The sequence below is a fragment of the Sinohyriopsis cumingii genome, chromosome 5 (genome assembly GCF_028554795.1).
Source record: "Sinohyriopsis cumingii isolate HCF-2022 chromosome 5, ASM2855479v2, whole genome shotgun sequence".
NCBI lineage: Eukaryota > Metazoa > Mollusca > Bivalvia > Unionida > Unionidae > Sinohyriopsis > Sinohyriopsis cumingii.
The window spans coordinates 39,349,659-39,367,704 of NC_142965.1; the positions used below are offsets into that span (position 1 = coordinate 39,349,659).

The following is an 18,046-nucleotide window of genomic DNA, read 5'->3' on the forward strand; positions in this document are numbered from 1 at the left end:
ACTCGGAATCTTTGTATTAGGCAAATAAATCATTCAAACTTAAAATGTCGTGCAGAACAAAGAATGAACAACTGAAATTGTGAATAAACACGTATTTGAAGTTACAAAACCTTTGAGTTTGTAAGTATTATTTCTAAGACAAAACCAACTATCTTGACACTGTTAAACAATATGAACAATTTCAGCTAAATGTGAGAGAGAGAGAGAGAGAGATGAACACATGGTAAATTAACTTAAATTCTTTTTAAGAAAGCAAAGAAAAAAACATGTTGCATACTTATCTGCATATTTATTAAGTAAAACAAATTCTTACTGGTTTATATAGTGTTTATGATCATTATTATATGTAACAGTCATGAGTCCTCAATATTCGCAGTAGTTGGGTTTTAATGACCAGGACCTTAGGTCATGGTATGTGGTGTTGAACAAAACTTACTGTGCAGAAACAATTATTTAATTACATTAACTATAACTATGACCTATGACCTTTAAACCCATATGCAAGTCATATGAAAAGTTTAGTAAAGAATATTACTCCAGAAGAAAAATCAATCTGCCAAACTCACTCTTCTTTTAGCAGTAACGGCTATGGCATTAAATGCAAGACCTCCACAAATGTTGGTGACTAAAAGTCATCGTGAAGTAATTTTTCAAAAGAAACAACCTTTTATTCTTTCATTCAGTGACCCCCAAATCGATAAACTTCTTTCTTACTTAACATGTATGTCATCCACAAACATTGGTGAAATTACATGATCAAGAACTTAATGATTTGTGCAAAAAAAACCCATTTCTGTTGTAACAGTGACCTTGACCTTTGACCCCACATGGATAGACTTCTTCTGTACCCCAAGTAAAATCCATCCCAAAATAATGGAGGACAGACTTCTCATGAAATCCTACAAATTCATTTTAGCCTTTAGCATACCAGTCTCAGTGAGGGACTCCCGATATTATCATTTTCATGCTGGACAATGTTCCAAAAACTAATAAAGTTAATGTGACAAAGACAACAAAAACATCACACTTGTCACTAGATGGCACTGTGTGTTGTGCTTGGATTTCAAGATTGGTTCTCTTTCTTTCAAACTGAATGCTCTGGTGGCATAGTGGTTAGAGCGTCCGCCTCGGATGCAGGAGGTCGTGGGTCTATCTACAGCCGAGTCATACCATAAACTTACAAAAATCGTACTAAAAGCTGTCTTTCTTGGCGTTCAGCATTAAGAGGTTAGTGATAGGACAGGTCGGCCTGGTGTCAGGATAATGTGACTGGGTGGAACATCATGCTACATGTCTGCGGCATGATGCCCCAGTGCTAAACATCACTATAAACTTGCCACACTGCATACATTGTAGCGATATGACTGAAAAATTAAGACACGCTATAAATCCAAATCACACACACTTTCTTTCAAAATGCTTTGTGAATAAAACATCTGAAACAGAACCATACGACCCACAGTACACATACGCCATAAACAGAATTTACACACTGGAGATCTATACTGCTTTGTATGACAAAAGTCAAATCACAGTTGAATAAACCTGCTGCAGTGTTACATTACATGCACCTGCTAAAGACCCTCAAGTAAGTAATTTCACCAGATCTGTAATTTGTTTGTATTTTATCTGCACTTCATTTGTACTGATATGCGTTCAGAATTCATTTTGTTTCCATTCCATTCACACTTGCATTTCTGCCAGTCTCTGAAATGCAATCTGACTTTCCATTTATTGCTTCAATTCATCATTCACTGAATCTGGTTTGAGAACTCTAGCTTTTGTATATTTCCTAATTAAATGTGTGCTTTAATAAAACTGCAAGGCACAAAATGCAAAAGGCAACAGTCAATATACAATACATACAAAATAATACAGTTAAACCTGTTGATAGCAACCACACATATAGAAAGGCAAAACTTGCCTTTGTACACAAGGTGACCTCTGTATACAGGTTCACCTTGCAAAATTGGTTTCTGAACAAACTTCACTCACCAAATAATAATAATAATAATAATAATAATAATAATATTAAATTTCTTATGTGCACTATGGCAAAAAAATCTTAAAATATGGGTATATGTTGTTGTCTCCAAAATGTATGTTCCACACAAGATTACTGTTGTGTACCATGACAAAGCACAAATTTCACTACTAACCAACAGCTTACATGTGACTGGCTCTTTGTTCAGCCATCTCTCAGCTCTCCAAGATCAAAATATAGATGGCTTAACCATGAGGATTATGATAACCATGGAATCAAAGTCATATACAGCTATTTGTTGTGACATATGGACTGAAACTTCCCTGACCTTTACAGACATTTTTAAATACTGAACGACCTGTGCCCTTAATAAAAAGGGATATAACTTGTATCTCTTCTCAAAGATGAACTTTTATCATCAATGAGTGCTTCAATTCAGAGGAAAATAGACTAAAATATTAAACTATACTTGTCAGCATAAAAGGTGCCCTCCATCTCTGCTGCGATAACAGGACTCCTTTTACCACCATCCAGGAAATTAACTGCTTCAAGCCTCTAAGCTAATGATAAAAATTGCCTCAATTTTAATTTTGACACCAGAGTTTATCTGATTGGTGCATGGTCAGTACAAACAAGATAAGTAATGTTTAATGTTTACACATTATATTCCTCTACCTAAAACAAAAGTTTTATTTGCAAAGACTCAGTGGTCATTGTAGATAAGCTCCAGTAAGCAGTAAGAAGCCATGATTTAGTTAGGCAACACCTTGGCTGCTAAATGCAGAAAGTTGGTGACTATTATATACATGACATTTATGTATGAAATTTGTGAGATAGGATTAGAATGGCCATTGAGACACTGCTCTATAAAGGTGACTGTTTGGACAGATTTGACTGTATAACCACAACATAATATAATACAAATTTTGTTGTACAGCATTTGTCAGCAAATTGTACTTCTTATTTTATTTCAATCATGTAGAGATTGTACACATACAATTACTGGAGATGATGTCATCACATGTAAGGTGGCTGTTTCTTTTTATGTTTACCCTGGCAAGAAAAATGTCATATTTGTAATGGGATGAAAGATGGTCAGTGTACAGAACCGGATCCCAGATTATGCTGAATAATGGCTTTGGGCCATTTAACTGCATGATGAAAATAATCAATTTTCATATCTATTTATGAAATACATTTGTATTTCATTCCATTTTCATTTGTCATTCAATTTTCTCAAATTTGTGTTTGCACTCTCCATTGTCTTAAAAACTCATACTGTATATATTTGCATACAAGTCGGGTCCAACTGCAAATAACGGCACATAATGTGCCAGCAGATTAAAGTCTATGTAGTTTGTTCTACAAAGAAGTTTTAACATAACTGCATAAACCAAGATCAGCCAGCACATTATACGAATGCAGATCTGCAGTTGGGCTCAACTTGTACATAAGGTAACTCTTTTCTATACATTACTTGAATAAAATGGTGAATAATTGGCAAAAAATATAAATTACTGTACATGCAAAAAGATATATGAAGGAATAATATGTGTCAAATTGAGTAAACATAAAACAATGTAATATTTTAATACAAAACCAATCCAAACATTTATTTAAATAGACCAGTTAATAACATCTAACATACTAAAAACATCTAAAAAAAGAATTATCAAAAACTGTGCCAAATAAAATGAGGAAAACTTAAGTGATTATCAACATAAAAGTATTTAATTAATTAGTTAACAATAACATTGTGGCTATCAATAGATAATGCAAGTAAAGAAAAATGTAGATTCCTAAATTATAGTGTACTACTGACATTAATACTGAAGATTTAAAGTTTGTGCTGAAACAAGGAAAAGAATGCACAGTTGCTGCTTCACTTTTTTCTAGAATGAACTGCTTTATAAATGAAAAGAATTACCATGACAATGAACAAAATGCAACTTCCGCACAATCTTCTGATATTCATATCTGAAAAACTCCTGCATTTCAACACTCACCAGCCTTGGATATGTTCAAAGGTAATTATGCATGTTTAGGGATTAATGACACATCAGCACATAACTGGTCTTAGAGTGCTGATTAAATATAAAGTTCTAAAATCAAAAGGAAAAACTGCAAAAAGCTTGTGGAAAATAAACCCTTCCAGTAAACATAAAAATGTTATCTTACAGAAAAAGATAAAAGTTAAAATTATTAAAATTCTAAAAAGGTATATAAAATAGAAGATAAAGGTTGAAATACACAAAATCCTTAAAGTATAGGACCAAATGTTTCTTTTATATAAACTACATGTACATTCTCTTCAAAACTATTGAAATATTAAACTTCTTTGCAATGACTTAATACTGCCAAAACAAGAATGATTTGGATGGGAAGCAAGAAGTACAGAACAGAAACATTTCATCAAAGGTTACAATTATAGTGGGTGACTGAATTTACATCAATGGGCATAGAGTTTTCAGTGGATTTGGATAAATGGTAAAGATGAATTCTGAAAATAAAATTGAAATGAAATTGTTTAAAACATTGGGAAAAGTGATCCTTAACACCAACTAGTCAAATACAAGTTCTAAAAGCTTTAATTATACACTCCTCAAATCCTGTGGGAATTAAATGAATTATTTTTTACCTTTTTATGGAGGTTATTCATCAAACATTTTCTAAAGGTGGCTTGGCAATGATAGAGACTGATAAATTTATATTAGTTTTGAAAATGGATTCATAGAGTTCTTCTAATAGAAAATCAGTCAATTTGTTAGAGTGTGAAATAAGTGAGATTAAATAGCTGTTTCTATTAGGCGATGAAAATCTAATGAAATCAGCCAAGATGACACAAAATGATTTTTGTATGATGGCTTGGAAACTATTAATGGAGAAAAATATACCCTGAACAGGAGATCGTATGAAAACAAATTTATGGATGAACTCACTCATATTGGTGAACAAGGTACCCGTTTTGTATAAGAAATGGTTTGAACATAATACAGTATACTGGTGATATGCTACAGATAAGGGAACTATTATTAATTCTGATAATTTCAAAGCTAAGTATCAACATGAATTTCCTTACTTTTCAAGGTATAATTCAATCTGTAAAGTTCTTATTTAAAATGTTTGATGTAACGATACTGCTCAAATTATTTATCCCTTTTCATTTGGAAATTGTATTTCAAAATAATAAAGGATGATCAGACCTTTACAAACCACTTTTGAAGATGGACGTTAAACCAAAGAATGAAACTTTCAATCTGAATAGAGATGCTAATGCTTTTACAATAACAAGAAACTCAAAATTAGAATGGTTTCAATTTCATGTTACTAGTAGAATTTGTACCAGTGAATACATTTTTGTATAAAATAAAATTGTCTTATACTGATAAATGTACTTTTTGTAAAAATTTCCCAGGAATAATACTGCATTTGTTTTGGGAATGTAATGTGATACATGGGCTGTGGAATTATTTGTCCTACTGGATTCGGAATAAAGTGAACATAGATACTGTGCCAAGTGTAAAGACTGTAATATTGGGAGATACATGTATAGATGGAATATATGAGCAACCTTGGCATTTATTTTTCATCCAGCCAAATATTACACCCATACATGTAAAAGGAAAAGGGATGTGTCTGGATTAGAGGGGATGAACGTTTGTTTGGAAAAATATATTGCAATAAAATGTGAAAAGAAAGAAACTGTTACGTTGTTTTAGTAACAGTGAGAGCCATTATTCCACCAGTAAATAAAAATGTGTTATAATTAAAATGCATGATGTACATAATTGTGTATACTGTGTTGTAATATATATATATATATATATATATATATATATATATATATATATATCACTTCATGCCTAATCAACTATGATATGAAAACTCTCTTGTTTCCTTTCATCTTAACAGTGATAAAAGTTTATTATCAAGAACTATATATTGTACAAATACGTATTACATGTATAAAATATCTTATGACAATAAAAACAATTAACATTGATTGGACAAATTAAAACAAGGAAAAACAACGACATAACAATGGATGTAAACAAGAACAATGTTTAAGTGATTCAAGCCAGTGTATGTCATTGTGCAATAATAACTACAATGAAGTCACAATGACTAGATGAGATGTCAGCAATAACAGCAACATAAGCAATTATTTCACCCTATTGAAACTGAATGATTTATTTAATTTGTTTCATTCCAAAGTTGCAATTATAAATAAAAAATGCAAGTGCAATTATGCCATGCACTGACTGTAAAAAGAAAAAAACAAATACCAAAAGCCCCATTCTTTTGAAATGTCCATTATTTTTTCAGGTGCTTCATTACTAAAGGGCTTCTTAATTTAGTTCACATAAGAGCTATGTCCTTACAGGACTGATGTTAAAAGACTCAAAAAGAATGTATTCCACTGTCAATGTACATTAGTATAGTATGAATTCTGCTTGAGATTGACCCATAAGAGGGTATCCAGAGGTCAGTTATGTGTGTTCGATAACTTTCAAAGGTCAAATGTCAGACTCATGAAAAATTCATGAAGCAATTCAAGTCATTTTACTTGACCTGATAAAACTAAGAAAATCTCACTTCCCTTCTGATGGTCTGATGTCACTGTGATATGACAGAAATCATTACCTAATGAAACTTGTTCCTTCAAAGATGATTTGGTAGGGTTACAACACCATCTTTCTTAATATAAAGCCAACAGCTTTTTTCTTATATTACATCTCAAAGAATGGCAAGTCTGCTATAAAAGATCTGATTGGTTAATAAATTTTCTATGTCACCTTATGAATATTAACGTAACCTGGATGTTTTGCCAGCTAATTTTGATGAATATGCAGAGTGACACAGAATTGTTAGCCTTTGGTATCCCATGATGCATTTGTATAATATAGGGTTTTTACATGTGAACAGAACAGAAAAATGTATCTGTAATATTTTATTCACACTGTTCATAGACTTATTTTGTCTGAAGATCTCTAAAAACTTGCTAAAGGACCTTTCAGGATGTCGTCCTCATTAAACGTAGCTCCATGATCTCAATAACAAACTACTCTCCAGAATGTACGACCCTAGGTCAGCCTATTTTGAATTGCCATTTCTGTCATTTTCACATTGAATTTTGGTGAAAAAAAGATTTACAAAAATAATAATAATAATTAAATAATAATAACTGAGATGCTTGTTCAAAGATTGCAATTGCTAAATTTTCTGTTAATTTTGCAGATCCCTTGAAAACAGACGGAAAAACAGTTGGCATTTCTGCAAGAATGTTGCAGATACACTGTATCAATTTTGGTGGCAGTGGCATTTTCAAAAGAAGAGTGTGCATCTGGGGAAGCAGCTTAAAAAGTTTAAGATCATAGATAAAACATGAATTTGGGCCATAAAACACATGCACGTTTTAATGCATTATCTTGATCTAAGAAACAGATTACTTATGGATCCAAATTCTTCCTATAAAAGTAATAGACAAAGACAATTTAAATTAAGATTTGTAAAAAAATTCCCTGAAAATAATGTGTCCAGTGGACACTAATGCATGAATCAATAATGCTTTTTCACAAAGAAAAAGACTTGTTTTTCCTCTATGGATACCGAGAATAGAGGCATGAATCAGCATTGTGGAGAAAGGACCCCAATATCACTCTGACACAGCTAGTGCATTGAACAGTAAAGTGTTTATTAGGGAATGGAGAAGTAAATTAAAAACAATGATCAGATGGTCAAAAACAATCATTGAGAATGGTATACAGGGATCATGCGAGGCTTTGCCAATGTTGCAAATTGCGATTTTTTTTCCCCCTTATTGGCGACAAAATATGCCATCTGGTGACATCTTTGGTTGTTTAAAACTGTATATACAGTTTTGGATTTGGAGTTGAGAAATTCAAAGGCACCATGATAGTTAGCTGCAAACTTGGATATAAAATGCACTTGAATCTATTGTTACATAAACAAATCCTTTGTTCATATTGACAAACTACCCTAACATGGCAATGCTATATCATAATCCGCTTATGCTGATGTCTGGCCTTAGTACTCTGTGCTCTAATATAACCCAAATAGTCATGCTACCTGATTAGCTATAATCGACCACATCTGAAATCAGGAAAGGGAATGACTACAATCTACCAGACAATGGCAATTTTATTCCTTTTAGAAAATGTATCAGAAAAAATAGTTTTGCTGAAACTTTAAAGTAAACTGATTACCTCTGAAACAGTGATCATTCTTTATATATACTGAGCAAATGAAAATAAGTTTCTGTCTCCATCAATGTTTTACAATTATTTGATGTTGTTGCTGCAATAATAATGGACATTTGTTTGGTCCTTCAAAAAGCGCCTTTATCAGTGCCTTCAATAACACATGTACCTTCATCAAATCAAGCCAAAGACCTTTGATCAAAGGAAAATAGCAACAAACTTAAATAAAAGCAGTTACATTTTTCATAATGATTGGAATATATTTATTATGCCATGAAAGTTTCCTGTTTGCAACAAAATATTTCACGATTAAGATTGTTACCAATCACGGTTTAAATATTTGAAACAATAGATATCTGGCCATCGAGTTAAATGAAGGTGGGATATCTTGCAAGAATGTTAAACTTTTTAATTTGTTCTCGTTTTCATTTCCCTATGAATAGCCTCATCCCCTTGATAACCTCGCCATCATGGTAGTTGTCTCTGGCTGACCAAAATTTAGGTGGAGTGTCCTACACAAAAGTTAAGTTGTCAATATACAAGTGTATTTGAGCCTAGCTGTCTTCATTTAATGAAGGAAGAAGCCATATAGTAAACACATTTTGTTTTGTGGGTATAAATTTTCATGTTCTGTGGGTATACATTTTTATGGGTTTTTTTGTTGGTAAAATTTTCACATTCTTGTGGGTGTCAATTAGTTTTGGGGTATAAATTTTCTTAGTTATGTGGGTATTAATTATATGGTTTTCACCAAATTAACATTTTCATTAGAATTGTATATACTCTCTTAGAAGTTGAGTCACAATGAAAACAACGTAGACCCTGACTTACCATCACATAATGTACTGGCAGAACAGTGTCCGTGTTGTTTGTTCTAATGATCACTCCTAACAACTGTATTGACAGAAATCTACCAGCACATTACACGAGGACAGATCTTGGTCTATGCAGTTGGACTCAACTTATAAGCATGTATATACAGTATTAATTTCACATAATGATGATGGGATTCTACTTTTTCTACATAAAGAATGTTGTTGGTCAGGTCATTAAATTTGTGGTTTACAGCAGCCATGGAATGTATGAAAACTAGTACCCCCAAAAAAACTGATACCACACAAATTGGTATCCCATGAAAATAGTGAATTCACAGCATGACTATTGTTATATACCCCAAGATTTATCCATATTTATGACATTTCAATATGTACGAGAATCTAAGCAATTTGAAACAAAAGAAACAACAACAAAAATACCCAACAATAATATCATCATACTGTGTATGTATGATTCATGTTAACAATGTTATCAGATGGTTTGGCAATGCAATATGTAAAATGTATGCTTTCACCAGTCTGTGCCATTATTACATGATCTGAGTAACCTGTGTGTAACACTATTACATGATCTGTGAGTAAACTGTGTTTAACACTACTGCATGATCTGTGTGTAACCTGTGAGTAACACTATTACATGATCTGAGTGACCTTTCCAAAAACACAACAAAAGCATAAATTATATTGTGCCCACTAATTATCTGGGACAGAGCATTCATTCAGATACCTTTACTAAGTTCTTTAAGAAGAATAAGGTGTAAAACAGTTATATTATCCACATTTCCTATTTGCAATAGGTCCTTTGCAATGATACATATACTAAGTTCTTTAGATGAATAAGCTGCAAAACTCTCCAACAGTTGTGCAGTCAGTGCACTGACAATCCATATTATATGAGCATTACAAAGAGATATTTAATTTTATATTAAAGGTAGCAAAACGTATCAATAGATTCAATTACATGTTGTCATGGTTACACTTCATCCTGGTCATTTGCTTTAACCTTCTTAGTTTTGTTCAATATTACCATTGGAATTCCAGCTGCCATTTCAACCAGTGCATCCTGTCGATGCGCTTGAAAGCTGGCTCTCCTTTCTGACACATTTGATGGACTTTCCAGCTCATCTTTTGGTGACTGGCTGTTCCCCTTTTTATGCATAGATTCATCTGAAAAATTAAATTTGACACGTCGGTCAGAATTATCTGAGCTCTCTTCTGGTGTTAGGATCAATAACGGGGTTCCTTCCTTTCGGTCCAGTGTCTCACTAATCATTATATCACTATCATCTAGTGACCTTTGCCTTTCTCGTGACAGATCTATTGTGAAGGAACGTGATCTGGGAGACAGCACATTCGCTCGATTTTGACAAACTTCTGCATCTTCTTCACACCATGATTGAGGACGCATTTCTTCTTCATTATCCTCCTCTGATGACAACATCCGAGTTAGGCAGGCATTTTTATTCCGTCGTTGTTTGATGTTACGCAGAAAGCTGCTTCTCATGTCCCCAAATCTGTTGTCCAATGTCAAATTCTTGTCATGGAAATGCTTGCCTTGGCCCTGGTAATAAAAATATACAGTAGCAATGGTTGTGTCTTGGTAAAATTATAAATACCTTACACTTTTTCTAATAAGGCCTCTGTGCATGAAAAATGTGTATTTTCGTGTCACAATTTTTGTCAGACCTAACTTTATTACATTGCATTCAATACTGAAGCTGACTCGATCTCTTTAATAAACAGATTATCCAGGCTCTCTTGGGATACAGTCAATTCAAATAATGTTAATTCCAGATTATCCAGGTTTGCTTGGAATCCTGTTAATTCTAAATTATCCAGGTTCCCATGGAATACTGTCAATTTCAAATAATTTTCTTGTGGTACCAGATTATCCAGGTTCCTTTGGAATATTGCTAAAACTGGATTATCTAGGATCCCTTGGAATAATACAATACCAGATTATCCAGGTTCCTTTGGAATATTGCTAATACTGGATTATCCAAGATCCCTTGGAATATTGCTGATACTGGATTATCTAGGATCCCTTGGAATATTGCTAATACTGGATTATCCAAGATCCCTTGGAATACTGTTAATTTCAAATAACTTTCATGTGGCACCAATTTGTGTGGATTATATGGAAGCTACATACAATGAATATAAAGATCCATTGAACCAAGAACCTTTTGTGGAAACAACAGGAGTTCCTTTCCCAATCAGTGAATTTAAATACTGAAAATGATGTCTTTTGTTTTCCAAACTATCAAGAATTGGTACCCATGAAATTAAATGAATCTAGTCTTTTAGTCAAAATCCCCATGTCACTACGCTCCATCTATTCAGGAGAATATGCTATCACACAATTTTCAAGAAAACTGCCAAACCAATCATAGTTTATGTCAGACTGGTATCATTTTCACTGAGGGCCAACCAGAAATAATAAAGTCTTTTGGTGAAAACTGTAGCTACAGCCATCTGTTTATGATAAATAACAATAACAGGATTTGGCAATGATATTAGAGCTTAGATTAGTACCATGTTCATTTAATGCCAAGTAGTCTTTATAAGTCTTGTAGTGAAATCCCCATGTCAATGCAATTATCGATTAAGGTGGTGGGGCAATAACAAGATCTGTTTCTTTTATGTGGCCATACTGGATGTCAGATCAGTATCATTTTCATTAAGGACAACTAGATATCACATTAAGTCTCTTGGTGAAAATTCCATATTGATATAACCATCTACTGAAGATCAGTAATGACAGCATACTTTTCAATATGGCTACCATGGTGGGTATTCTGGATATCTGTAGAGGAACAATTTTCATTTAGGATTAACTAGACATCTTGCAAAGCCTTGTACCAAAAAAATATGTCAATACCAGTATCTATTCAAAAGAAGCAGAGATGGCTGCCATGGTGGCCACACTGGATATGAAAGGTAGCATCTTCATTTAGGACCAAGTAGAAATTACATAATGACTTTCAGTGAAAACCCATTGTTAATATAACCATCTGCTCAGGAAGTGTAGCTAAAACAAAATTGTCACCATGGTCAAGTGAATCAGACTGGGATCATTTTCACTTGGGACTGTGGGGGTCTCAGGTGGCTGAGTGGTCAAAAGCACTTGCCATCACTGATCATTGCCATCTCACTACACACGTTTGTCTGAGTCTTGGGCATGACCAAGGTGGTAATGTGAGAAAGCTTGTCAGTAGATTCTCATGGGTCAGTGGTTCTTACCGGGGCTTTTCCAGGTTCCTCCTCCACCAGTTATACTGGCTTCCACGCATAGCCTATCATGTACTGAAAAATGGCATCAAACCCAAAACAACAACACTTAGGATCAACATATGAATTCTTTCTGTGAAAATGCCATCTCAATATGACCATCCATTCCTAGGAGTAGCAATAACATGATTTTAAAGATGGCTACAAACATAACTACATTGGATTTCATATTGGCACATTTATTCACCTAACCAGAGATCACATTAAGCCTTTAAGTAAAAACACTATGTTGATATGACCAGTCAATCAGGAAGAGAAGCAAACCATGAGATTTTCAAGATGGCAATTGCAGCCATTTAACTGGATGTTCACTTGGTACCAGTTTTACCTGTGATCAACTAGACCTCGTAAGAAGTTTTTTGGTGAAGTTAATATGACCACCCATCCATATGGAGTAGCAATAAAATGGCTGCTGTGGTGGCCATAATAGATGCAAGATCAGCACCATTTTTATTTAGGACCAACAAGGTATCAAAGTGAATAGTTAGTTAAAACCCCATTTTGAAATGAACATATATTCTGGAGGAGAATAGTGATAGCAAGATTTTCAAGATGGTCAACATGGCCACCATATTGGAGGTCATCATACCATTTTCATTTAGGACCAATTAGATCATGGGATGAATGGGTATAAAGTTTCCAGGTAGTTTAGGAGGAGAAATGATAATCAACTTGTGCTAATGGTCAGACAACTGATGGATAAATGATGCACTATCATGCCCATTCTTCTAATCTATAACTAGTAGAGATAAAAGTGAAAGGTCAGCAGTGAAGATTCATTATCCTTACACTTTTCTGAATTATTGCTCTCTCCCCCATTCATATCCCAATAATTCAAGTTTCTACTGGGGCCCAGAGTGGTCTAAAGCGCTTTCTGTTATGGATCACTGTCATCTCACCTCTGTCTGCATGGGTTTGAGTCTCGGATTTGGCTAATGCGGGTATGTGAGAAAGCTTGCCAGAAACTTCTCATGGGTCGGTGGCTCTTTCTGGGGTTTTCCGGGTTCTTCCTGTACCATTAATACTGGCCGCCATGTACAGCCTATCATGTGCTAAAAATGGCGTTAAACCCTACAACAACAACAACAACAAGTCTCTATCTTCAGTGATGCAGGAGTTGTGCAACACAAATCCTGTGATCACTAAACATTTTAAAATTAAATATGTAATCTGACATCATAAGAAGTCTCTAGTACAAAGTAACTTGTTTAGAAATTTCAGTTAAGATGTGTATAATTCTGATCCATCTACAAACAAAACAGACCAAGACTGAAATAGCATAATGCGCCAGCAGATCCAGGTTAATGCAGTATGTTGAGACTAATCAGCACATCAAAAACAACACAGACCCAGACTGCCATCGCATAATACACCAGCATATTCAGGTTGATGCAGATTGTTGACATAAGTATAACAAACAACACAGACCCAGACTGACATAACATAATGCACCAGCAGATCTAGGTTGAGGCAGCATGTTGACATGAATCAGTATAACAAACAACATAGACCCAGACTGGCATTGCATAATGCACCAGTAGATCCAGGTCAAAGAAGTTTTCTGAGAATAATGAGTACAAAAAGCAACAAAGACCCAGACTGCCATCGCATAATACACCAGCATATTCAGGTTGATGCAGTTGGTTGACATTAATCAGTACAACAACACATACCCAGACTGCCATAGCATACTGCACCAGCAGATCTAGGTTGATGCAGCTTGTTGACATTAGTCAGTACAACAAACAACATAGACATAGACTGCCACATCATAATGCACCAGCAGATCTAGGGTGATGTAGCTTGTTGACATTAGTCAGTACAACAAACAACACAGACCCAGACTGCCATAGCACACCAGCAGATCTAGGTTGATGCAGCTTGTTGACATCAGTCAGTACAGCAAACAACATAGACCCAGACTGCCAAAGCATAATGCACCAGGATATCTAGGTTGATGCAGCTTGTTGACATTAGTCAGTACAACAGACAACATAGACACAGACTGCCATAACTTAATACACTAGCAAATCCAGGTCAATACAGTTTGTTAAGACGAATCATTAGAAACAAAACAATATCAACTCAGATTTGCTGTCAATTTATGTGATGGCTGATCATGGTCTATGTCATTTGCTTTTTGGTCTGACTTGTACATGAATATGTATAGTACCATAAATCATTCAAGATCATAACTGAAGATTATCAAGGTGCTAAATGTATTAATTTAACAAATCCACTATAGCATAGGTAACACTAGATTGCAACTAACTAATAAGAGCATGTACAGTATTCCCTCTCTATAAAGTACCTCAGTATAACAAATGCCTTCTATAAGGAATGTTATGTTCATGGATACCATTATGTAATAGTACTACTATATACAATGTACCCCAGCATAAGACAACCTCAATTTAACACAGTACACTTGTATGGCTTCCTTTAACAATGTTAAATGGGGAGCTGCATTAGCTGAACTGATAAAGCCTAAGACTTAAATCCCAGGGTCATGTATTTTATACCCACCCAGGGTCATGTATTTTATACCCACCCATTTATTGGCAAGATATAGCCGATAATGTGTTAAAAGTTCTATTTAAAAAAACAGAAAAAGAACAAAATTATGTAACAATTAACAACATTATAGTGTGGAATCACTGTGTATTACTACAGTCACATATCAACTATCCAAACTCTCTGGGAGGAAATGAGTCTGTAAGGAGAAATCATTGCCTGAATAAGTGATATAACAAACAACTTTAAGTTTCTGAGGATGTTCTATTGAACTGGATGAGTGAATAGTACATCTGGCATGCAAAATAATGTTATACTGTACCTCTTATTAGAAGAAATAATTGTAATGTTTTCTCTCCTCATCAACTATTTTAGGATAACTCTTCCCTCTTCCTTTTCTACAGTGCAGTCTAGAGGCTTTTAGTATTTCTTTGAAAAAGCAAGTTCCTGGCCTTTGTAAGAAGTATTCTGAAATCTGGTGTCTCAATGATGTCTGTACATTGATTTATCCCTGTACAATCTCTACATTTGTATGACTTGTAAAAGCTTCCCAAAAAACTCCATTAACATTGATGTTAGAGTTGCCACTGTTGCTAAAACCAATGTATATAATTATGTGAACCTCCCAGTTGGAAGGGATTTCCTCTCGCGATGAAGAGTGTTTCCCATTCATCACATGACTCACTGAAATCCCCAACACATGTAAAATGTTTAGTGAAAAATTTAATTTTGTACATTTTGTTAACACTCCAGTGCAAGTATATTTACAGTGATGCTGCATGTGATCACTTGTCTGTGAACTGGCTTAAGCAACTCAAGACTGTTTATTTCCTAATTTCAAGCAGCATAAAAGAACACATACATTTGATTCTGTTGGCAGGGTCAGCTGGCTTCAGTATTTGAAGTTTGTCAACATTGATTATATTATATGTGATTAGAAGTAATTTGGAAAGGATTAAAGAAATCAATTGATTATAACTGGATAAAACAATTAACATTACTTTCATTCTCTCTGCAGGGTAGGTTCTGCTTTGGTACTTATGTTGCTGAGATGGATTAGAGTCTATACTATGTATGATCAAAAGTAATTCTGACAGGGTTAAAGATGTTAATTGATTATGGTTGGATTACTAAAGAACTCAAGTGGCATAAAACAAGGTCAGGCTGGCTTTGGTGTTTAAAATTTGTCAAGTTGTCTAAGTGTGCATTATCTCCCAGTGCTAAAATACCAATATTGAAGCAACTGTAGTATCACACGAAATTCAATCATAACAGGAAATGGGAATTTCATTGGTTGGAATCAAGTTCAAAGGATAAGAGGATGCCTTCTGCCCATCCTGTAAATCTGATTACAAAATCTGATTGGGGGTAAGAATGACATTATGCATCATGCAGAAATACCATCTCATGATGAAAGCATATTAAATGGGAGAACAAACTACACCAAAACTGAGATCCATGTTTGCAGAATTCACATCAAAGTAGATAAAGATGTACATGCCAAGACAATGTTTGCCAATTTTATAGCCCTACATGATCTCCCATTATTTTTCAGGTCGTGTCAAATTAAAATTCTCTGATTCAGAAATTGCACAAATGTTCTCAAACAAATGAACCAAAACTCCTCGCAGATGCAAACTTTAGGTCCTCATTGGAACAAGAAAGTCAAAAACAGGTGAAGCGATGAAAAATCCAGCCTTATCACCTTCCTCTTTGATGTAAACCTCCAACCCACATTTGGCAAATCTTCCAATTTGTCCTAAGCTGACTTATCTGTTTTGCCACATGTCTTTCAATACCACATAAAAAGTGATATGTATGTTTCATAGTGCTTTTACAGGTAAGACAAATAAACTGGGGGGGGGGGCAAATTATGGCTGAGGCTTTCTAGTAGTTAATGATCTACCACACTTCTGTTAAAGCAGAAATTAAGCTTACTTGTACTGAACAAGCATTATGAGTAACCGAGACACCATCACCTCAGCTTAGCATATTAGCATTACACGTAACTGACACCATCACCTTAGCATAGCTATAAGCGTATATATAGTGGCTACATAATAATCCTGGCCAAACTTACCCAGCTAGTTCTCTGATCATACTCCTTTCATGACAAACAAAACAAAGAAATAAAATTAAGAACAGATTCAATATCATCAAGATGATAGACCTTTTCTTACTCTGTATACTTACTTATAAGTTGAATCCACTGCAAACAACAAAGACCCTAACCTATCATTGTATAATGAACCAACAGATCTGCGTCTATACAGTTTGTTAGGAGTAAACAGTAGAACAAACAAACTGAACTGATCTACCAGTGCATTATGCAACTACAGATCAGGGTCTATGTTGTTTGCAGTTAAACTCAATTTAAAAGTGAGTAATTAACATAATTATAAAGATTCTGTGAAGTAATGAGTCAGTTTTGGAATCTTTTCAAACTACTGGCATACAAATACAAAAAGTCATGATAAAACTCTAGGACTCAACCATTTTAATATCTTGAATTGTTATCACGATTGTTTTTCTTTTTTTGAGATGAAATAATTTTTTTAATTTCTTTCTTAAAGACATAACAATGAGTATCATGAAACAAAAGAAAGAGCACAACTATATTATTCCAGGAAAGACAATATTTTTAGGTTAAAAAAACGTCAGAAATGCCACCTCCCCTATCCTTGGATAAAATGGGTTGTGTCTTAGTGTGTTATCATCAAGGAGAAACAATAAGAATGTTATCCCATATGTTATTTACCTTTACCCTTTTGGTCCAACCAAGTGCTACCTCTCATTAAAGAATCTGTGCACAATGAGATGTTCATTCACTAATTCTAAAAGTCTCCTTGTTTTGAAAATTTTCTTAGTAAAAGACTTGAACCCAAGCTCAAGGACCAAATGAAAGAATACAAAATCTTGCCCACGAACTATGCTATGACATACCTCCATTATTTCTCTCATGATAAAATTTGCCAATGTGCGAATGGTTTGATGAATAATCATATCTCACAAAAGTGCACTGAATGACACTGCCAATGATGTCATAATCTTTATGAAATAATGGACATCTGCAATTTTACTAATCAAAAGACAAATGTGTTCATGAAATTCTTCATTATAAATAAACTTGTGCTGCTTTTTCTAAATTACATAAAGCTTCTGGAAATTACTCATTATTTCTACTTCTAAAGCTATACCCA

General features: G+C 34.2%; 1 protein-coding gene across 7 annotated transcripts in view; it reads right to left on the bottom strand.

The window, feature by feature from the left end:
* Positions 1 to 269: 269 nt before the first annotated feature.
* Positions 270 to 18,046, bottom strand: part of LOC149798985 (sodium/hydrogen exchanger 4-like) — a 242,969-nt gene continuing 225,192 nt past the window's right edge. For 6 of the 7 annotated variants that reach the window (XM_089957910.1, XM_089957911.1, XM_089957912.1 and 3 more), the window contains 2 exons: positions 16,927 to 16,950; positions 270 to 10,602 (listed from right to left, as the gene is read on the bottom strand). In XM_089957910.1, coding sequence (XP_089814036.1) covers positions 10,015 to 10,602; positions 16,927 to 16,950 — 612 coding nt within the window. In that variant the 3' untranslated portion in view covers positions 270 to 10,014. The remainder of the gene's footprint in view (positions 10,603 to 16,926; positions 16,951 to 18,046) is intronic. The other variant, XM_089957913.1, reaches the window with a different exon arrangement.